A 23,415-nucleotide genomic window follows, 5' to 3' on the forward strand; every position below is an offset into this window, starting at 1 on the left:
ACACAAATCCATGCTCTCACAGCAGTCTCTACTTTGCCAGCACAGTGTTGAACAACCAGTGTGAAATAGCTTTGCTGCAGTGGGTCACGGCCCAGTGTAGAGGCTATATCAGCACCACCATAGAAAGATGCCACATTCTCTTTTCACCATAACATGTACAGCAGTGTCTTTGTCATTATTTAAATGCAGATGTCTTGTTTCCTGTCTTTGTTTTTTTTTGTTTTTATATAAAAAAAGATTAAATGAAAATAGAATAACATAGAAAATGACTATGATAACAGGTATATTACAAATCTATATCAATATTGACATATATAGAAAAAGTACAAATGTATGCAGGGAAAAATGAATCTATTTAGTGAGAAAGATCTATATAACTGATTATTGGCAGAATTGAACAGAATTGATAACTCATTTTTCTGTGTTGACAGATAAAAAATTCAATGATGTCTTGACCATGTTTACCTGGTTTGCTACTCTTCTCTTCCTGTCCCAGATTGAGAATGTATTTATCCCCCGCCACCCCTCACTGCCCTGCCTGTAATGGAATAAAGCAAAACCAATTTAAGGAAAATTACTGGAACTTTTTAAAATGTCATTTCTATTTGCTAACCTTCAACATGCCGCATATTTTGAGCTAGATATGCCTACCATTATGGTGATGGGCAGTGGAGAATAGTGGGAAAACATATGTAGGTTGCTACCAAACAGCCCAGATGTCAGCTGGCTTTAGGGCCTAGAACACTTCAAACTATCTGGATGTCTGAGAACATACTTCTGTTGATTGCACATTCAAGTAAATATTCACATGTAAATTATAAAGTATTATTGTGTTAATTGTAGACCGAGTATATAGCTTAGTATATAGGTATGTCATGCCAGGTTATAGCTATCCATTCACAAATCAAGTTAGAGGGTATAATTAATTCAGCAGAGAAAAACAACGCACCTTGTGAAAGATACATCTGTATGCTACTGGGTGGGTGTGATGATACCCCGCCTTAGTAGGTGGCACTAGAGCCAGTGCATGCAGAGTAGCCCATGGGTTTCGGACAGGCGAAGAAGAGTTCCACTTCCGGAAATCAAATTATTCACACGATAACATCAACAACGTTTTTAATTAGCTAGCTACCTAACGTTAAATGTATAGAAACTATACACGATTGGCTTGCCGCTTAGCTAAGAAGAGGGTATGAATTAACAGTTTGTGATCGACTCTGCACCGGTCAAGCGTGAAGGTAAGTTTACAGATCAACTAAAATTCTGCTGCCGCTGGCTAAACCTGCTACCCAGCTAACGCGTAGGTAGCTAAGCTTGCAACTAGCTTGCTAACGTTACTTGCGTTTACTTTTCAAGATTTCGTTTTATTTTGAAGTGTGGTGTTAGCTAGCTATATACATTTCTTCCGTGGTGTTTTATAATAAACACCGACGAAAATAAGGTGGTTTAAAGCGAATCAGTTAAGAAATCATTGAACGTCAATGTAGCTTGCCAACCAGTCTGCTCGCTAAATTGAGTTAGCTAATAGGCTGCCAGAGTATTTTAAGTTATATGGTTTGCTACATTAGCTAGTTCAGTTTGGCCTGTTGTCGTTAGTTAGCTTTACCTCACTAGAATGCCTTTGATTGACAGCTAGTGTTCTAAGTTGTCATGTAGTTTTGTATAACGAGACCTGCTTGACTCGTTTTGGCAAGGCCAAGTAACGTTACATTAACTTGTTTATTTATTGCTGTAACTATGACAGTAGTCTAAAATGGCTTCATTTCCTTTAGGAGAGGAAGCCATTTTAGACTGTTGATACATACCCCGGCAGTGTGTCAATGGACCAGGAGCCATGCTAATATTTCGCTCTCTCTCAAAGTGGTTGAATGGTCAGGCTCAGCATGTGCGCGTCTGGAAAGTACAGTTCACGGGGCCCGGCTCTGATTCCACGGATGAAGACTAAGCACCGCATCTACTACATCACCCTGTTCTCTGTGGTGCTGCTGGGACTCATCGCCACAGGGATGTTCCAGTTCTGGCCACACTCCATCGAATCAACGGCAGACTGGGGCCTGGACCGACGCAGCGTGCACGATGCACCTCTCATCCGACTGCCTGTCTCCAACCCTATTCCTGAGAGAGGGGACCTTAGCTGCAGAATGCACACTTGTTTTGATGTGTATCGATGTGGGTACAACCCTAAGAATAGAATCAAGGTGAGCCTCGTCTCCATCACGTCACAAATTACAGATATGTGAAGTTGGTTTCATCTGCAATTGTTTGTCTCTGAACCTTGTCTTTTGAACCACATGTTTGAAGGCTTGATGGATGTTCTATATCCAACAGCAGCTAACATGGACCATCAGAAATGACTGTGTCTGTCTGGCAGGTGTACATCTATCCTCTGCAGCGTTTTGTGGATGAAGTAGGAGTGCCCATAAGCAGCACAGGCCTGTCCCGAGAGTACAATAACCTGCTCAGTGCCATCTCCGACAGTGAGTTCTACACTGATGATGTCACCAGGGCATGCCTGTTCGTGCCCTCTATTGATGTGCTCAATCAGAACTCTCTGCGCATCCGGGAGACTGCCCAGGCTCTGGCCATGCTCCCCAGGTAACCTTTCCTGCACACTGCTCGGGTTGCACTGTTATCTCCTCCACCCCGAAGCTGGGAGTTCTCGTCATATGTATTTATCATTCTTTACACTCTCTGTTCTTCTTGCTCTCACCTCTCATCTACCACATTGATCTATCTGCCCATTTCCGATATCTAAGTGAACACATTTATAGGTTTTTGACCCTTAAATATGTTTGTTTCCAGGTGGGACAAAGGGATGAACCACCTTCTGTTCAACATGTTACCTGGAGGACCTCCAGACTACAACACAGCCCTTGATGTACCAAGAGACAGGTAACCTTAATAAACCCAGCACAGGAAAAAAGAAAGTCAATTACAATGAATATAGTTGGATAAACTCACATTTTCATTTTTTGGTTCATCAACCAACCTTCCAGCCAATATTTACTCTAGTGTGAGTGATCAGTGTTTGTTAGCAGAGTTACTGCCAGGCACATTTTGTTCTACCAAGACACCACTAGAGGGAAGCATGGTGTTATCTTAGCTTTCAGTTTCCTTACATGTCCTTAGTCTGATTTTATGTTCAGAGAATAGTTGTATTTTTATTCTCGTTTTTGTTAAATTAACTCAGTTTTTGAATTCATTTTTTGCTCCATATTTTGTAGTTTGACTTGACTAGATAATCCAGATTCAATTCCATCTTTTATCTCCAACACAACTACAGAACTTGCATATAATTACAAGGGGGCTTGAAAAATATTCAGCTAAGATGAAAGTACTACTTAAAAGTAGTCCAGAGATGACAGAACCTCTAGCGGCCTTGAGCGGGCAGACATCCTAATCTCCTGGTATTTACTGCCACAGAGAGAGGCCATGTTTCCCAGCCTTGCTCTTGGCTGCTCGCTCCTTTTGGGTGGAAAAGGTGGGTTTTGTGAACAGAAAGCCCTGAGACGATGAACACTTATCTGGAGCTGTAGGGAATTTCCTGGGCTCATCCAGCTGTGCTCCATTTGGCGTGGGGCCTCATCAGAACCAGCTGTGTGTGTGTGTGTGTATATAGGCCTGTGTGAGGTGAGGTTTTGCTAGCATCCACAGGTAGGATGCCATAAAGATTGTTCGTCATTCTCATATAACTATTACATGCACAGATTTCCTAAAGGATCCATGTGAAGACTTCTCATGATCTTCATGTTACTCAATAGCATTGTTAAGCAGATATGACAAGAAACAGCCAGGGCATCTGCACATCTGTCATGTATTGTCTTACTGCAAAGTTCTGTATAGCTGTCTCTTCTCTCCGTCTTAACTATGTAAGCCTATGTGACAGTGGTGTAACATTGGATACGTGTGTTTGTTTTGTGTGTGTTATAGGGCTCTGCTTGCAGGGGGAGGCTTCTCCACGTGGACCTACAGGCAGGGTTATGACGTCAGCATCCCTGTGTACAGCCCTCTGTCTGCAGACGTGGAGCTGCCCGAGAGACAGCCTGGGTGAGCAGCAACACCACCACCCTGTTTCAGCACATAGCATAGGGCTCTTATCACTTCCTCAAGCAAGACAACAGGCATCATCACTTCATGTGACAGTGGGAACATTTGGGAAGTTATCTTTTAGAGTCACCATCATCAGTTACAGAGTTTTAAATGATTTCTAATGGTGTCCCGGTCCCGGCTGCAGGCCCCGGCGCTACTTCATTCTGTCGTCTCAGACGGCCATCCACCGTGAGTACCGGGCAGAGCTGGAGAGGCTGAAGGAGGAGAACGGGGAGGCTTTGCTCCTCCTGGACAAGTGCAGCAACCTCTCTCAGGGAGTCGCCTCAGCGAGGAAACGCTGCTACAAGGGCCAGGTGTTCGACTACCCCCAGATCCTCCAGGTGAGACGCACACAGAGACCTGCTACCATTTAGACTGTGTACACACACTTGTAGACATTACACAGCTTAGGGGGAGATTGTTGTTTAACAGATCAGCATGGCCATATTCACTTAAATGCATTTAAGAGGGCTCTGCTCAGCTGTTTAGGTCAATTCTAGCAGTCTATGTGGGTAACTTTATGCAGAGTATACCTGGGTAACTACAGCAATGTCTGTGGCAGTCAGTCAACCGGTGTGCTTCTCTGCATTGTCTGTCTGCTCAGAGTGCATCTCCAGTCCGTCTCTGGCCTGTCTAGACAGGAAGTGCGCTTATCATCTGGTATGGGTGCAGCATAGCTGCACATCTGGGAGATGTCCCACCAAGGAGAGGGGGTGGAGGGGTGGGGTGGCAGAATCTCAGTGAAACCACTCTTCTCCACCTCTGACATTGGAAAGGTTCGCTATAAGTGGTGCCTGTATTTTAGAATAATATTTTAGGTTGCCTGCTTGTATACTTTTAACATCTGTAATTGGTCCACCATGACATTGCCCTCCCCACCCTAAACTCTTCCATATGGGAGGCAACATCAACAGTTCATGCAGTCATTTTATCAGACTCTGACCAAACACAAGCTGCTCACTATTGTGTTAGTCTGTTTTTGACCCGTCTATGCGTCCTCAGTTTGGAGACAGCTATGTCTTAAAACCATGTACAGTTGATATGGCTATGATACTGTAATACCTCGTGGTAATCTGTGTTCCCCAGGAGTCGTCGTTCTGTGTGGTGCTGCGCGGGGCTCGGCTGGGACAGGCCACCCTCAGTGATGTGCTGCAGGCTGGCTGTGTCCCTGTCATCCTAGCAGACTCATACATCCTGCCCTTCTCTGAGGTCCTCGACTGGAAGAGGTACACTAAGACACTGCTCATGATCTCACTACAACCAACTTCAACATGTATCTCTGCATTAGATTTTCTGAGCTCGTATTGTGATTTCTGATCTAGTTTAATACCAGTGGCTGTGTTTGCCATTGATACTGACTGACATTTGTGTGTGTTTTGTACAGGGCATCCGTGGTCATTCCAGAGGAGAAGCTCCCAGAGATGTACACCATCTTGAAGAGTATCCCTCACAGGCAGGTGGAGGAGATGCAAAGACAGGTGACAGTCAGATCTCAGCTTTTCTTCAGTGAACATTCAAATAGACTAAATCTCTTTGCTGGGGATTTTTATATGCACATATAGAGAAAGGCACTCTTTATAGAGTTGTAGTAATGGTCTATTTCCAGATGAATACGTCTCAGGAGAAAGTGCCTCCGGCCCTCTCAGGTTAAGTTAGTGTGAAGACGGGGTCAACGGAGTTGTGACTTTCACGCTCCCATTCCAACCTGTGAGACGCGTGCCTCACTGTCGGCCCAATGGAAGCCATAACACAGGCAGACTGAAGGGTGAGAGACACGTTGTAATTGGCCTTTAGGACGAGAGTTTCTGTCCTGTTGTCTGTTCGAGAACATGAGACAATCTAATTTTGATAAAAAGCTCTTATAAATGTTCTTCAGTGTTAGTTTCAGTTGTGCCAAATCAATGACAAATCCCCTCCTTTCACTGGTCCAACTGAGCCTCAATAAACAGAAGTGAAAGCCCTCAGAGAGCTCTGCACGTCCAAGCTGTTTCTCATTCCCTTGTATCAACGCTAGTCCATTTACCAATTAGACTGGCCAAACAGACATATCAGCCCCACAGCTCAGAAACCCTGTTGGAGTTGTTTCATTTGCCAAGCCTTGAATATGTCTTCCCTTGAGGGTCCTCCTCCTGTCTCTGTGGCTGTGGGGATCTGAAATGCTTATCCACTGTTTAGTGTTCCTCTGTCAGTCTCTTGTCTAGCGCTTGGAATTTAGCTATGAGATGTGTTATCAGTTGTCTTTCATAGCTGCAGGACTGTCAGGAAAGGGTTCTTAGTAGAGATGAGTACTGATGATAAGGGGAAGGATTGTAGTTTGTTTGGGGTAAAACAAATACTGATAATAAACATTATCAATTCACTGGAGATCAGAGGAACACAACCAAATCATATTGGTCTGAGTTGAGTAGTGAGTACATCTTAAGCCAGGGGAAGGTGAGGCGAAGGTATGTCACTGCCATGTGCGTGCCTGTGGCCCCTGCAGGACTGGCGGGAGGAGGGTGTTGGAGCCGGGCTCAGGACGTGTAAGGGTGGGGTAGGGCCGGCGCACAAAGGCCCATCTTATCCAGGATTTATGGGGTGCTGTAGAGCCCATTCCATATCAGTCCACACCTGCACACATCTGGAGAGACTCCTCACTCACATTCACTGGCTGGAGAGGAGAGGACACTGGGAATCACTGAGTTGGTCCCCTATAAAGACATTTTCAGTAGTATAGACAACACATTGTCAACTCTAACTAATTTGGATGTGTGTAAAATAGTTTTTTTTCTTCTCTCTTTAAAAAAATGTAAGTGCTGTAGGAGCTTTTTTTTCTTTTCTGATTGATCTTATTGAAGAGCTGAAGTGAAGTATTTACTCACTGTCTTTCCTTCCTCAGCGGTTCTGAATTCCACACTGTCATCTACATCCTTTATGGGTTTAAAAGGTCCCTGACCATATGCCTAGTATGACTAAAATACACAATGTTGATCTTTTTTTCACTAATTGGTCTTTTGACCAATCACATCAGCTGTGAAAAAGATCTGATGTGATTGGTCAATAGACCAATTAGTGGGAAAAATGTCAGAGTAACAGCCTTACTCATGATGACTCCATGTCAGCTTTGATTGACTATCTGTATGATTTACTAAGTCCTGAATTGAATGATAATTGAGACATTCTGTCTCACTTATACAGGGCCTCACGACTAAGGTCAAATGTAAAACTCCTAATCCACCAGTAGCCAGCAGCATCATTTCAGGAGGAAAAACTAATTTCAACATTTGATGTGGTAGCATCCACATAGGTCCCAAATTGTGAGCTAAGTGCTTAACAGCTGCTAAATGTTAGTGGTGGTCACCTGAGGCTTTCCTCTGAGCCTTGTTTGTATCAGACCCTAGGAATAGAATACATGCTTTGTTAGATCATTACAGCTGAAATGAGTACTTGTCAATCACAGGGCTGCAGCAAAAGTACCAAGCCCAATGTAATCCTGTCCTGAACCCTCCCTGTCTAAAAGGAGTTGACAGACAGTAGAGTATAGCTAGAGAAAGACATGGTAGACTGGGTTGTTCCCTTGACCCTGGTTGTGAAATTCTGGCTTCTAGTATGATTTCTCAGTTCCACAGGAACCACTATTGATGATTATTAAGAGGCGTTACGTAATTACGTTTATTTTAGTTGCAGTAGCAAAGATTAGCCAAGTCAGTTTTGAATTGATGGATATGATCAGCTATGAAAAGCCAACTGACATTTACTCCTGAGGTGCTGACCTGTTGCAACCTCTACAACCACTGTGATTATTATTGTTTGACCCTGCTGTTCATCTATGAATTTTTCAACATCTTGGCCATGTACTGTTATAATCTCTACCCGGCACAGCCAGAAGCGGACTGGCCACCACTCATAGCCTGGTTTCTTTCTAGGTTCTAGCCTTTCTAGGGAGTTTTTCCTATCCACTGTGCTTCTACACCTGCATTGCTTGCTGTTTGGGGTTTTAGGCTGGGTTTCTGTACAGCACTTTGAGATATCAGCTGATGTAAGAAGGGCTATATAAATACATTTGATTGATTTTGTTTATGGTCCAAGTTCAAGAACACCTCAAAGAGAATTCAGCCTCTTATGCCCAGCGTCGTATGTTAGAGGAAGGGAACGACAGTGCTGCAGTGAAACAGACCCCTCTGCCCTTTTTCTCTGCTGTGACTCCGTCTCTTCTTCCCTCGTAAAAATTCCTGCAGGCGCTGGGAGGGGGCGGAGCGGGCCTCTTAGGCCGGAGCAGTTTGCTTTTTGCCTCCCGGTCGGAAAGGAAACTTTCATCACTGGCTGATTTATGGGCCGTTGGGTTCCCCTGAGATTAGAAAGTCTTTTTGAATACTCCTCACCCCCTCCATAAAAATAAACGCTGTTTTTGTATTTCTCCAGTGTTAAAGGGGACTAAGGGTGTGGAGTGGGGTCTGGTTCCTTCTCATGTGCTGCTGAGAGCTCTCGGTGGACCATACGACAACAAAAACACTAGGACAAGCTGCTCCACTGCTATGGAAGGATAGAGCCCTGTAGCCAGGCCAAGACTACCACAGCTCTAACAAAATGTTGGCTCGTTGGCTAAACTGTAGCAGCCTATGCTATTACTGTGTTTGCTGAATTGTAGTTTTCATTTTGTGCACCGTTGTCTGTTCGTCGCTTGATCCTCCTCTGCACCTAATCCCAAACAGAGGAGAACTTCTTCAGCTGGGGGTCTTATTCTCACCCAACAAATATGCTATTAATATCTTGAGTTTCAGGCTGTGCGAATAGTTTCCAGGGTGTGCTCTGGCTAACCAGTCAAATGTCAGTTGGAGTTGAGGGATCCAGTATGTACCTCTGACATGTGCTTGTTAAAGAGTGCTGCACTCAGGGTCACCTAGGACCTGCTGAGGTGGAGTCGGGTCACACTGACATGGCGCCTCCTGGCAGGAGACAGTTCTGTTTTAAGGATCATTAACTCTTATGGGCTCCTCCCTCCATAGCTGTCTCTTAATGGATCAGTGGGTGGTGAGCACCAGGGAAGCTGGGGTGCTGCCTGGGGATGTTGTACTAGTAACATCTGCATTGAAATATGATTGACTTCTGGGCTACACCTTCTCCTCGGGCACCGAAATGCTCCTTGTTGTTACCATGGACTGGTGGTGAATTGACTTAAATACATTTTTGATGCGCAACTAAAGGTAGATATGTACATAGTTTGCATATATCTTGGGTGAACATGTATTAGTCCCATTGGGACTTAAGCGGGGGTTCCCAACCAGGTTTACTAGGACCACTGGGGGTACTTGAGAAGACTCATGAGACCATAGGTCTACTGGTAAAATGCACATGGGGGGGTACTTCAGGGGTACCCCTGGCAGAGTAAAATTAAGTTGGTGGTACAGTAACAGAGGTTGGAACCACTGGCCAGGTTGATATTTGGCTGCCCTGTGCTTTGAAAGTCGGGTGAGCTGTAGAAGGCCTTGGCCTGCTGTAGGACAGACGATGTTAGAGATTCTAACCATCTAGAGCAGTCCTTCCTGTTCTCCAGTCACTGGGATGCCTTCTGAATGTGTGTTCACGTTCATGACAGCTTGTCTGTTTGTCCAGGGCCCAGACCATATGTTTTTACTCCAAAACACTCTGTTCTCCTCAGGCCCGCTGGTTCTGGGACGCTTACTTCAGCTCCATGAAGGCCATCGGCATGACAACGCTTCAGATCATCAATGACCGCATCTACCCCTATGCTGCCCGCACCTATGAACAGTGGAACAACCCCCCTCTGGTGGTGAGTATACCTCTAGTTGCTAGGTCTTTAAAGAGTGGAAAGATGTTTTTTTAGGCTAGATGTGTTTTAACTTGATTGGATACATCAGTCTTCCACTGGAGCCTGCTATAATCTATGCCCCTCTAGCCTACACCACTAATGTTATTGTATTTTTTACTGTGGTTAACCACAATCTTCTTAAACATACGAGTCATATTTATGGGGGTGCAGTCTGCAGTGTGTGGTATTGATGTGTGACCTGACACTACTGTGCTGGCCTCACAACACAGTGACTGACTCCCTCAGTGGCAGAATGACAGTTTTCCCTGGTAAGTCTTTCCCGGTGTATCGGCAGGACAGCTTCCTCTTTATAGGTCCCACTCTCCACACGTGGTCTTTGGCTGCTTGATAAACAGCAAGTACTGCTGAAACAGCCAGTGTGTTTGTCAGCAGTTCTGCACTGGGAGGATGCCTCCAGTGTGGTGAAAAATACATGCCTTAGTGTTTGAGTCATTGTGTATGTGTGAGAGAACACTGTTTAAGGAGTGTGTGTGTGTAACCTCTCTGTGGTTGTGGGAGTGTGGGGATGCAGACAGCTTGGCTCAGCTACCACCTCTCATGGGCTGTTAATCAGCCCAGCCTGATCTGCTGCAGTCCCCAAAGACACCACATGCAGCTCCGGCCTTCGTCTGTCTGTCTGTGGGGTAGAGAAGGGGGGGGGGGGTGGGGGGGCATGTTCCTCCTTATTGGACAGCCATACCCTGTCCTACCAATGGTTGGTGATGTGAGCCAGTCAGGCAGGTTATGTTGGTCTGTTGGTCAAGTCACACTGACTCTGACTGAAGATATGTTTACCACACTTGGCTTCTCAGAGTAAATCAAAGCTCTTCAAGACCTCCGGTCTAATTACTTTCTACTCAAGCCAACTGCTCAATCACAGCCGGCGTTGCCTTTTTTCTGGAGTAGGTCGTTGGTTAATCAACAGTAACACTTGACATTACCCACCTCTCTCTGTCAGAAACTCCTGTCTGCCTTTTTTCCCAACCAATCGTCATCATTTAGGTGTGCTGTCTCAGCCCCTGCTCACAAGAGGTTAATTGTGCAGGGCCACAGACCTGTTACCGTTCCAATGCTAGAGAAGTGCTATCTCTACGTATTCAGTGGAAACACGTCGAGCAGAATTGGAACAGGACACTAAATAAATCAAGCAGCTTTTTTTCTCTGCTGTTCTGTATCCTTCGTTCGGGGTCATAATTGAAAGCACATTTCACAGGCTCTCTGCTAGTAGCAGTGCCTTTAGAAGGGTTTTCAGGCTCGGGAGGGACAGACTGGATGCTTTTTGTTCGGCCGTGGGCATAGTTGTAAGATACCAAACGGGTAATCCATGGTAGTCACCTGTTCAGCCTCTGAAAGGTGGCTGAAGGTTTGGAGACTGTGTACCTTCGGGGGCTTTCATATCAGATTGGTTTGGAGTGTTTTCTTCTTCTGAACTCTGGTAGGTTTTCTCCCTTAGTTTGGAATGGTGTGAACACACTATTTGCAATTTGGTGCAGACTAAACAACACACCGTGGTTTGCTCAAGGGTGGTCTCGGTCCAATTAATTACATCCTGCATAGTAATGAATATTCATATGACGGCAACTGATTATATTTTATCTTGACCTTTGGTTTCTAGGGGACATCTAACATTTCAATTTAGGCTAAGTTGGTGCTTGTTCAGTGGTTTAACCTGTCTAGGACACAAGTTCCGCGGGAAATTCAAAAATATTTTTTAGAAATATTTAACTTTCACACATTAACAAGTCCAATACAGCAAATGAAAGATTAAGATGTTTATCTACCCATCGTGTCTGATTTTTAAAATGTTTTACAGCGAAAAACGCAACATATATTTGTTAGATCACCACCAAATCCAAAAAAACACAAAGCCATCTTTCCCAGCCAAAGATAGTCACAAAAGCAGAAATAAAGATAAAATTAATCACTAACCTTTGATAATCTTCATCAGATGACACTCATAGGACATCATGTTACACAATACATTTATGTTTTGTTCGATAATATGCATATTTATATCTACAAATCTCGGTTTACATTGGCGCCATGTTCAGAAATGCCTCCAAAATATCCAGAGTAATTACAGAGAGTCACATCATATAACAGAAATACTCATCATACTCATTGCTAGAGAGCATTTGGATGATCCAGAAGATGATTGGGAGAATGTCATATGGTCAGATGAAACCAAAATAGAACTTTTTGGTAAAAACTCAACTCGTCGTGTTTGGAGGACAAAGAATGCTGAGTTGCATCCAAAGAACACCATACCTACTGTGAAGCATGGGTGTGGAAACATCATGCTTTGGGGCTGTTTTTCTGCAAAGGGACCAGGATGACTGATCCGTGTAAAGGAAAGAATGAATGAGGCCATGTATCGTGAGATTTTGAGTGAAAACGTGGCTGGGTCTTTCAGCATGACAATGATCCCAAACACACACTGCCCGGGCAACGAAGGAATTGCTTCGTAAGAAGCATTTCAAGGTCCTGGAGTGGCCTAGCCAGTCTCCAGATCTCAACCCCATAGAAAATCTTTGGAGGGAGTTGAAAGTCCGTGTTGCCCAGCAACAGCCCCAAAACATCACTGCTCTAGAGGAGATCTGCATGTAGGAATGAGCCAAAATACCAGCAACAGTGTGTGAAAACCTTGTGAAGACTTACAGAAAACATTTGACCTCTGTCATTGCCAACAAAGGGTATATAACAAAGTATTGAGAAACTTTTGTTATTGACCAAATACTTATTTTCCACCATAATTTGCAAATAAATTCATTAAAAATCCTACAATGTGATTATCTGGATTTTTTTTTCTCATTTTGTCTGTCATAGTTGAAGTGTACCTATGATGAAAATTACATTCATCTTTTTAAGTGGGAGAACTTGCACAATTGGTGGCTGACTAAATACTTTTTTGCCCCACTGTATATTACCATCTGGGACAGTATGTAGGAGGCAGTTCACTATGGGCACGCAATTCATCCAAAGTGAAAATGCTGCCCCCTATCCCAATAAAGTTAAATGGGCCAAGAAACCTGGCCAGACGATACCTTCACTGGTAGAGAGCAGACAAAGCCTGCACTGTGAATGTGCTCATATCAGGACTCTTGAGAAGATGTGACGGCTGCACCATCTCTGCTTCTCCTAATCCCTGGTATGCAATCATCACGCATGCAAACTACACACCGCACAAATCAAACGCCTCCTGCTGGCTAGATGGGCCTGCCTCCAGTCATCACCGGAGCTGCTGTTACTCCCACTTTGCCTTGGCAAATCGTTTGTTATTGAGGAGAGAACACTTTGTCAAACACTCAAATGCCATGTTGTTCTCAATGTTGTATTATGAGGATGTTTACAATGATTTGCATCAATATACTTTTCCTAACATCACCACAACAATGTGTAGCCTAAATCACCCAAATGGCTGCATGTTCCCGTTTTGTGTAAATTGATCATTGTAAGCAGTGAACTCAATTTAACTAATTAACATTGGAGAAGTGGCTGTCTTTCTTTCATCTTGTTTGTCATCTGACAAGTGACTTAAGTGGTCCCTTTCCTCTTCTCTTCATCTCACCACTTATGTGTCACCGTGTTTAGTTTAATTATTTCCCCCTCTGCTTGTATCACCACCACAGAGAAGTTGAGTTGTTTTATTGGTGAGGACTGACTGATGTAGGGTATGAGTTGACCATGTTTATGGTGACAGACATGGTGGACGCCGTTAGAAGAGCCACAGAAACACCAGTCTGTCTGTGGTCACCTGTCTGCAGCAGAACAGAGAAGCACTTTAAGAAGCCCACACTTTTATTTCAAATCTCCAATCCCTCCCTATGAGGTTAGCACATGTCTCTAGTGGAGGTCTGAAGGCTTTGGGGGCCTTTTATACAGTTGATGAAGTCAGCTGCAACCTCCTTTATTTAGGAATGCTACTGTTGTAGTGTTTGACAGTTAATTAAGGGTTAAAACCACATTATCCAGTCAACATAATGCTCCTGCTAACAGAGAACGGTAGCGTTGCAGTTGACCCTGTAGATGAGAGAACCTGCATTGTAGAGCACTTTAAGCTGCTGCAGTGAGTCTCCCGTGTCACATGTTGACATTGAGTAATGCAATTATATAAGAGTAACAATGTCAATTGTCTATATGTTAGTTCAGAGGTCTGGATTGTGTGTGTGCCTCCTCGTGCCAGTACTTTCTTTTACAGCGTCACTTGATCTAGGCTCGGGTCTGTGCATCTTCCAGAGTTAACGGGCCATTTTAAGACGGGCCAGGAAGAGGAGCCAAGTCCCACACTGGCAGTAGACAGCCGCTGACAGTCGCCTGCATCGCCCTGCCTCCCTCTCTCCACCCTGTCCCCCCCACCCGCCCCTCTTGAACTCATCTGGACCCCTGCTGCATGGAGCTCACTAGAGCTTCATGACAAAACATCACTTATAACATCACAAAGCAGCAGTGTAGAAACAGCAGGAGAGGCCAAAACTTCCAAGTCAGTGTGTGGACTCAACTTACACATGTACCTGAGATGAGGTTGGAGCTCTTTGTCTCTGTCTTACACACTCTCAAAGCTGTGCTCCTGAAGCAGCTCAGCTACCGCTCGTGTTTTATATTGTGCTTGGCATTCCAGATCACTTCACACTGGGTGCTTGGCATTCCCTTTTGTGAGTCTATTCATCTTTCAAATGAATTAATAGATGATTCCTGTTCCCTAGTAAAACCATTGTCTGGAATTCACTGCAGGTGACATCATTGCTGAATCAAGAAATGAAATGGCATGTTTAAATCACAATGGAAAATGTGACGCGGGCCAGGATGGCAGACCGATGAAGGCATATGTCTGCATTGTAGGAGAGAGTGACTAACCTTTTTGGTCTCTTGTCCTCTGTAGAAGTGGTCGAGTGTGAACAGCCCTCTGTTCCTGCCTCTCATCCCACCGAGGTCCCCGGGATTCACTGCGGTGGTGCTGACCTACGACCGTATCGAGAGCCTCTTCCGGGTCATCACTGAGATCTCCAAGGTTCCCAGCTTGGCCAAGCTACTAGTGGTGTGGAACAACCAGAATAAGAGTCCCCCTGAAGGTGAGAGCCCTAGGCTGTATTCATTAGCGCACACGGTAGGGTAACATTTTGCAACACATTTTCTTTTGGGGGGGGGGGGACTAAAATAAGTTTGTTATTGGACAGGTTTAGGTAGTCCCTCTCCATTTTGGTAGATGTTCTTCTGTTTGGTTCCTAGTGAATACACCTCTGGTTCTGACCCTCCCTTCCCCATACTGTTCATTAAACTGTTCATTATACTACCCACCACTGCGACTTGTATGCTCTAGTCGGCTGGCCCTCGCTACATATTCGTCGCAAGACCCACTGGCTCCAGGTCGTCTACAAGGCCATGCTAGGTAAAGCTCCGCCTTATCTCAGTTCACTGGTCACGATGGCAACACCCATCCGTAGCACGCGCTCCAGCAGGTGTATCTCACTGATCATCCCTAAAGCCAACACCTCATTCGGCCGCCTTTCGTTCCAGTACTCTGCTGCCTGTGACTGGAACGAATTGCAAAAATCGCTGAAGTTGGAGACCTTTATCTCCCTCACCAACTTCAAACATCAGCTATCTGAGCAGCTAACCGATCGCTGCAGCTGTACATAATCTATTGGTAAATAGCCCACCCATTTTCACCTACCTCATCCCCACAGTTTTTATTTATTTACTTTTCTGCTCTTTTGGACACCAATATCTCTACCTGTACATGATCATTTATCAATCCAGTGTTAATCTGCAATATTGTAATTATTCGCCTACCTCCTCATGCCTTTTGCACACATTGTATATAGACTCCCTTTTTTTTCTACTGTGTTATTGACTTGTTAATTGTTTACTCCATGTGTAACTGTGTTGTCTGTTCACACTGCTATGCTTTATCTTGGCCAGGTCGCAGTTGTAAATGAGAACTTGTTCTCAACTAGCCTACCTGGTTAAATAAAGGTGAAATAAAATAAATAAATAAAACATTATTGATTCAAATAGTACCCCAGCAATAGGAGTTTTCATGAGTTAACCTTTTCAGTGACAACGATGATGCTTTGTTGGATATTCAAAGATGGGATATTAGTGTTCTGTCAGATTGCCTTACTTCATAGCTACCATAGTCAAAATAAATGTTCTCTGTTTAGAGATCGACTGACGTTGGCAGATCGATACACACAAGGAATGGGAAAGTGGCTGAACACCATGTTAACTGCCAACTTGATGTGAGAAGTGGTTATTTCACCATGCCATGGTTTAATACACAAAATGGAGCTCTTGATGTGTACCAGATGAGTGATAACAGCTTCAGCAGCCAAGACCCGTCTCTCTATAAGTTTAGACCCTGAAAAGCATGACATGCTCGAGGCTGGAGCCAAACCTCTCTGGCTTTTCTTCATGTTGAGAATCAGGAAACTGGAGCAGCTCCGTGGCATGTTGCTGCCGGTCGGACAGACAAACATCCTCCTACCCACCCCCCTCGGGGCTGCAGCAGCCACCTCATTCTAACCTTCCGATGTCAACAGGTCTCCTCGGTACGACGTAGAGGCCTTTCATTCATGTTGATATACTGTCCACTACAGACACTCCATCAAACAGTGTGCAGTGTTCTGCTAGTGCTGCCTGTCTGTCCTCCTGCCACAGCCCTCATTTAGAGCCCATTAGAGATGTTTCAGAGTAAGCTGATATTAGTCATTATTTATTGTGGCTTTCGCTCTAATGATTCCTCTTAACAAGGCGATTTAGGTATGCGGCTGTTTATGGCGCCCCTTAACACTGACAGCTCAGGGAACGGTAGGGAATTAAATCTATCCTCTGCATAGAGTTGTGTAATGTAATGAAGCAGCGGGCCACTTTGAAGCTCACTCTAATGGCCCAGTGTTGCCTTTGATTAGAGGCGTCAGTGGAGCCTGGCCAGAGCTTTGTGACCCATTAGAATTAACAAGGGGCCGTTCATGGGTCAACTCAGGGTCTCTGCTTGGGATGAGGACGGATTTCCTCCTCATCCTCACAAGGCCTGATTGTGTTTATTTCAAGTGGCCATAAGCTGCCGCCTCAAGTCCTGCGCGTTTGGCATTTTAACAAGGTGCTGCTTGGGAGCCTAAGTCTTGGAGTACTAAGATAAAGTCCACAACATTAGAATTCTATTTTATCTTCTGCTTCTGACATGCACAGAGATTGTACTGTGTTTGGATGTCATGATTAACTTCAGTTTATTTGTTCACTCATACAATCTTAGCTTCATGACCTGAAGAAACCTGTTTTTCTCATCGGTCAAAGACAGTTATGGAGCTGCAGAGCATGGAGACAGAGGTAACTACAGGAGAGATGGGGATTGCAGCAGGATTCTGTTTTTCTGTAGTGGAGAGGATCTCCTGGTTAGCCCAGGAAAATGTCCCAAAATGAGAAGCAAAGTAGATGGGCTTCCAGCAGCCAGAAAATGTTTCAGTATGTGTGTGCAAACCGATACCAAAAGAATAGGCCAGGTTTTACTGATTCAATCAGATCTAAGCTGATTTTGCACTGCACTCATCTCCCTGCTCATCTTTGGAAAAGGAAGAGAGGGGGAAAGAGAGAGGAAAGCACTTGAATATATCACAGCAGTTCTCCTGTTGACAGTTTAGTGTGGAGACGTTCAGAGTTTGTCGGTGGGAGCGCTGCCTGCTTGTCAGGCCCCAGTTAGAGCCTTAATGGGGTGACACATTCTGTGCCATCTGTCTGACTGCTCCGTGCCATGGACACTTCCCAAGCTCACTGAACACTACTTTTAAAAAAGAGGAAGAGGAATCTTGGTGTGGTCAGGCTTGCACATGATTCAAGTTGGCGTTGCGATTCGAGTCAGTGATTCGTTTTACTGCTAGCGTACTTTTCCACTAGGATTGCCATTTTGAAACATCTCCATTGATGGCAACCCAACTCCACTCCTCTTCAACTGAAGTCTAGATGTTAGTTTGACCTAGAAAACTGGCAGTCTGGTTTGATGTCTTAGGTGTAGGTGGGTGTTGTAATATATACTGTCAGATTTGGAATGTGTGGACGTAATTTTCAGTCTACTTAATGTCTTGCAGCTTCTCAAGTAGCACACAATGCTAACTGACCAGTTTGCCAAGGTCTCCATTTGCATTGATAGAATGGATTTCTCTGACCTGTCTGTATAATGTAGTCTTATCACTCATATTCCCTGGGTCTCTGTCCCTCTGTTAGATTCTCTGACCTGTCTGTATAATGTAGTCTTATCACTCATATTCCCTTGGTCTCTGTCCCTCGGTTAGATTCTCTATGGCCGAAGATTGCCGTGCCTCTCAAGGTGGTGCGCACCAAAGAGAACAAGCTCAGCAACCGCTTCTTCCCCTACGACGAGATCGAGACTGAGGCCGTGCTGGCCATCGACGATGACATCATCATGCTGACGTCTGACGAACTGCAGTTTGGCTACGAGGTGAGAGAGAGGATACCCTGTATCTCGCCTGGGAGATGTTACCCCAAATGTTTGACCTTGGGCTTAGTGCATTCATACTGGCAGGTAAACGCTGGCCACTTAGTGCTGACCCCAGAGTTTAAACTCATCCAGGGAGCTTAAGTCAGCCTCCAGTAGTGGTATTTGTGAGGCGGCTGCCGGGTGCTGGAGATATGTTTGATGTGTGACGGATGGTGACAGGCCAGAGCTGATGCTGTCCATGCCTACAGCCCAGCTTGGCACTCACCTGAAGGCATTTAGGACCTATTGAGACAATTGAGGACAATTTGAGGATAATGACATGAAATGAGAGGCAGGCTGCTGTGGGGAAGGAAGGCTGTCTGGCTCTGCTGCCTCTCGCTGGGTCCAATAGTGGTACAGGCTGCTGTGGGGAAGGAAGGCTGTCTGGCTCTGCTGCCTCTCGCTGGGTCCAATAGTGGTACAGGCTGCTGTGGGGAAGGAAGGCTGTCTGGCTCTGCTGCCTCTCGCTGGGTCCAATAGTGGTACAGGCTGCTGTGGGGAAGGAAGGCTGTCTGGCTCTACTGCCTCTCGCTGGGTCCAATAGTGGTACAGGCTGCTGTGGGGAAGGAAGGCTGTCTGGCTCTACTGCCTCTCGCTGGGTCCAATAGTGGTACAGGCTGCTGTGGGGAAGGAAGGCTGTCTGGCTCTACTGCCTCTCGCTGGGTCCAATAGTGGTACAGGCTGCTGTGGGGAAGGAAGGCTGTCTGGCTCTACTGCCTCTCGCTGGGTCCAATAGCGGGACAGGCTGCTGGGCTCCGGTATCCAGTCTCCACACACTTCTCTGCCCATCACAGAGAGGGCCTGTAGCTTTCATCTCTTTAAAGTGAACTTTGGGGCTCAAAGTATCTCCGTGATGGCGGTCTTCTAGCACTACCTTGAAGAAAGTGAAAGGAGGCTACTTAGAATGTTTTTAGTGTTGCCTAATTCCATTAACTTGGAACTTTCTCCAAATTCCTGGAAAACCTGTAATTTGTGTCGAACCGTCTCTTTCCCCCGCCATGTCCCTCAGGTGTGGAGGGAGTTCTCAGACCGGTTGGTGGGGTACCCGGGTCGGCTCCACCTCTGGGACCACGAGATGGGGAAGTGGAAGTACGAGTCCGAGTGGACCAACGAGGTGTCCATGGTTCTGACTGGAGCAGCCTTCTACCACAAGGTTAGCCTCAGACAGAAGCCCCTCCTTCCTCTGTCCCCCTGCCAGGCCCAGTATGGGGAGGGGGCAGGGTTAGGATGGAAGAGTCATAGGTGAGGTTAGGTTATCTGTCTCACTGTCAACCAAAAGCTTTCCTTTTGATTCAAAGCAAATACTTCTGAGAAAACACATCCCTCTTTTCAGAGGTTAGACTCATTTATCATGTCACCAGTGAGTAGGATGACAAATGTATTTCAGTATTTATCTGCTTGTAGTTTCCACTGCTTGCTGATTTTGATGTTGAGTAACACTGGCTTCTTTCCTTTCCAGTACTTTAACTACCTGTACACTTACAAGATGCCAGGAGACATCAAGAACTGGGTGGATGCTCATATGAACTGTGAGGATATCGCCATGAACTTCCTGGTGGCCAACATCACTGGCAAAGCCCCCATAAAGGTACAGAACAGTGCACAACGTTGTCCCACCACCTGAACACAACAGTCCTACCCAACCCATTATGCTGACATTAGGTCCTTAGGGGGTCAAATTCAATATTGGATGTTCACCAGAGCCATGGCTTGTGTACCAAATTGCATTCTATTCCCTATAATAGTGCACTACTTGTGACCAGAACCCTAGGGGCCTGGTCCAAATCAGTGAACTTCCTAGTCAATGGGGTGGTATTTGGGACGGAGCTATGTTAATATCTCAGTAGGAGCAGTTCTACAACATGCACCACATAGCAGGAAGCTGAAGGCTGTAACTCCAATTCCACAAAGGTGGAAAAGTCCCAGAATGCAGAAATATTTGTTTCTTCCAGTCCTGTCCTGATAGAGGCTCTGTCTCTGATCAGTTCTCACCCCTCTGTGCCCCCTGATACCTCCCCAACACAGTGACTGTCCAGGTGCAGAGACCGCCCCTAAAGCCCAGCCTTAACCTCTCTTATCTGGGTGTCACTGACTGCTACTCCCCCTCTGACTATGTTTTCCTAAGCTCACCAGGGCTCACTCACCCCACCGTCAAAGCCATGCCTACTCCCTCCATCTCTCTGCGCCTGCAGTAGGCTACCCCCCACCCCACATATCTCCCACACGTCCTCCTCAGAACTGATCTCCTGTCTGGAGTAAGATGGACTGGTGGGGTGGGTGAGACGGAGGAAGGCCATACATCACCCCTTTAATGAGCACACAGCTGTTTCTCCTCGGTATGCAAGCAGCATGCCGTGGCCTTTTAATGACCACTCAAGTATACAGCAGCACAACATCCTCCCTCAGCGCAACAGCCCTCAATCACACTCTGCTGCAACAACCACTGCTGGACCTGCTGTCACAACTAGCAAGACTTCATCTAATGGGTTTATCACATTCTAGAGAACTGCAACTTAAAGAGATATTTCGGGATTTGGGCAATGAAGTCCTTTATCTACTTCCCCAGAGTCAGATGAACTCATGGATAACATTTTTATGTATCTGTCTCCCGTATGAAGGAAGTTAGTGGTAGTTTTGCAAGCCAATGCTAACTAGCATTAGCACAATGGTTGGAAGTCTATGGTATCTACTTGCATGCTAACAATTGCACTAAAACTAGTTAGCAAAATCCTTCAAACTGCACGCAGAGACATAAAAACAGTATCCACCGGTTCATCTGACTCTGGAGAAATAGATCCCTTTAAGTATCCCTTTAAGCAGTACTGTGATGGTTATAGACTTGTCTCATCAGCACAGGGATTTGATCTCACCACACAGTAGATTCTGTACTGTATGTTTCTTAGTTGTGTAGCAATGGCGGAATGGTAGATTGTAAAGGTCACTGTCCTGGTTCGATTTAGGTGACCCCAAGGAAGAAGTTCAAGTGCCCTGAGTGCACAGCCATTGACGGTCTGTCCCTGGACCAGACACACATGGTAGAGAGGTACGTCCTGCACTGAGCATGCTCATCGCCTAGCAACTCTAGAAATGGTGTGTATATGCCAAATCAATATTCATAGAGGTAGTAGTGGACATACAATATCTGGACGTGTGTTTGTTTTTTTCCTGTGGTTGATTGCCTCAATGTTAACACCGGTAACTCCTGTACATTTCGCCAGATCGGAGTGCATCAACAAGTTTGCGTCGGTCTTCGGCACCATGCCCCTGAAGGTAGTGGAACACCGTGCAGACCCAGTCCTCTACAAGGACGACTTCCCAGAGAAGCTGAAGAGTTTTCCCAACATCGGCAGTCTCTGACCGGACAGGGCTGTGGCCCAGCAGCCCCCAGACACCCATACATACCCAGCATCTTCTAGTTCAGGGGAGACATAGTTTATCTGTCCATATAGAACTATCTGGAAGGTTGTTGTTGATCTCTGTGGGTGGTGTGGGGTTGGGCGCCTGTATTGTTTCCTTTCCTAAATGCTGGTTTGAAGTGGTGAGAGTTGAGGTGTGTGCTCATTGGTTGACTAGACAGAATCCACTGTGCGACAGAGATGACTAGTCTGTGTATGTCCGCTGCTGTATTCGAGTCGGAGGCCCCGTGGGCTCTTTGGCTGATCTGGGATCAGTGTATATAAATCACAGCAGTGCTAAATTTTAATGTAGCATGGTGAGTCAGGACCGCTGTCTGCCAAGCACAGGGTGAGGGGATGTGTAATATGTTGAACACCCGTAGAGATAATATATCCCATGTCATTTATCTCGAACTGATGAATTTTTTAAAATGATAAATAAACATGAAAAAACAAGGTAGTTTAAGAGGGTGCTTCTCGACAAAGGTCATTTCATGGCATGAGCAATTTTTATTTGTTTAGTGTGAGCACTGCAGAGGTGTATGGTCAGCTTTCTCTGCATAGAGGATAAATCTCAAATAATATGTACAATATAAATTTACTGCTAACACTTTTCAAAAGAATGACCGGTATCTGGACATTTGAATGACTTTTTTTTAAAGTGTTGTGCTGCATAATATATAAACTATTGCAGTAACATCTAGTCTGGTATAGTAGGGATGCTACTGTAATTGATGCGGTGACATTGGACTGTCTGCTTCATGGAGATGTAGGCACCAGGTTGTACAACTCCCCAACACTGTTTTTGTTTTAGTCTTCTGTTCGTCTGTGTAGGCTTGCTCATCTCTCTAAAGGAATGTCCTAAGCATTTCAAATTCAAGTCAGCACACTTTTTAAGATGTCTATATTGCCTTTGTTTTTTTTTTGTTTTTTTACTTTCGTAAGGATTGTTTGTGATAAATGTGTCTCTAAATATATTGACTTTGTAAAGAAATTGGAAGAAATACATGCTAAATAAAGATGTTTTTCATGGCCATTTTATTTGCCTGTGACTGGAGAAAGGAACAATGGCGCTGCCGGACTCCAACCAAGGTGCATGAATTGTACAAACTAAAGTGAAGAGGAAATTCAGCTACTGGAGAACAGGGGAAGTTGATTAATGCTTGAAAAAAGTTGTCATCGGAAGTGTTCTAGACGTAGAAGACGATATATGCAGCAGTAGCAGGCCTCTGTGTCTGTCACGCTCTCCGTCCTCCATTCTAATTTGGTGAAAGCCCGTCTGACCAGGGCTGTTGTGACATCCAGGCTGTGTGCAGCCTCGCCTGTCACCTGTTAATAAACGCTCCCTAATCCACCCTGTACAATGTCAGCAGTTCAAAAGAACGCTGTTAGTATTTTTGTCGACTTCAATTAGCGTGACATTCTTGGGGGTTGTGCGATCTCATTTCAGCCCTCAAGTCTGAAATGCAGAGGGATTTTAGGCTGTCACTGCAACTGATGCAGTCATGAAACATGAGGGAAATATGTAATGCAAGAAGATGGACGTGCTTCTTTTTTTGGAACCCTCTATATTTTTATTGATGGCCCTCCCACCCCTCCATCCTAATTTATATAGACATCAGTATAAACAG

General features: G+C 45.2%; 1 protein-coding gene across 1 annotated transcript; it reads left to right on the forward strand.

Moving 5' to 3' along the window:
- Window positions 1-1,066: 1,066 nt before the first annotated feature.
- LOC135550395 (exostosin-2) lies at window positions 1,067-22,820 on the forward strand. Its single transcript, XM_064981167.1, has 15 exons — window positions 1,067-1,238; window positions 1,862-2,198; window positions 2,372-2,595; window positions 2,803-2,892; window positions 3,931-4,047; window positions 4,235-4,430; window positions 5,176-5,315; window positions 5,474-5,567; window positions 9,728-9,859; window positions 14,778-14,967; window positions 18,184-18,350; window positions 19,399-19,542; window positions 19,849-19,977; window positions 21,350-21,432; window positions 21,608-22,820. Exons 2-15 carry the CDS (start codon window positions 1,869-1,871, stop codon window positions 21,744-21,746), a joined length of 2,175 nt encoding a protein of 724 aa, XP_064837239.1. The 5' UTR covers window positions 1,067-1,238; window positions 1,862-1,868; the 3' UTR covers window positions 21,747-22,820.
- The last annotated feature ends 595 nt before the right edge of the window (window positions 22,821-23,415 follow it).

The sequence above is a fragment of the Oncorhynchus masou genome, chromosome 1 (genome assembly GCF_036934945.1).
Source record: "Oncorhynchus masou masou isolate Uvic2021 chromosome 1, UVic_Omas_1.1, whole genome shotgun sequence".
NCBI lineage: Eukaryota > Metazoa > Chordata > Actinopteri > Salmoniformes > Salmonidae > Oncorhynchus > Oncorhynchus masou.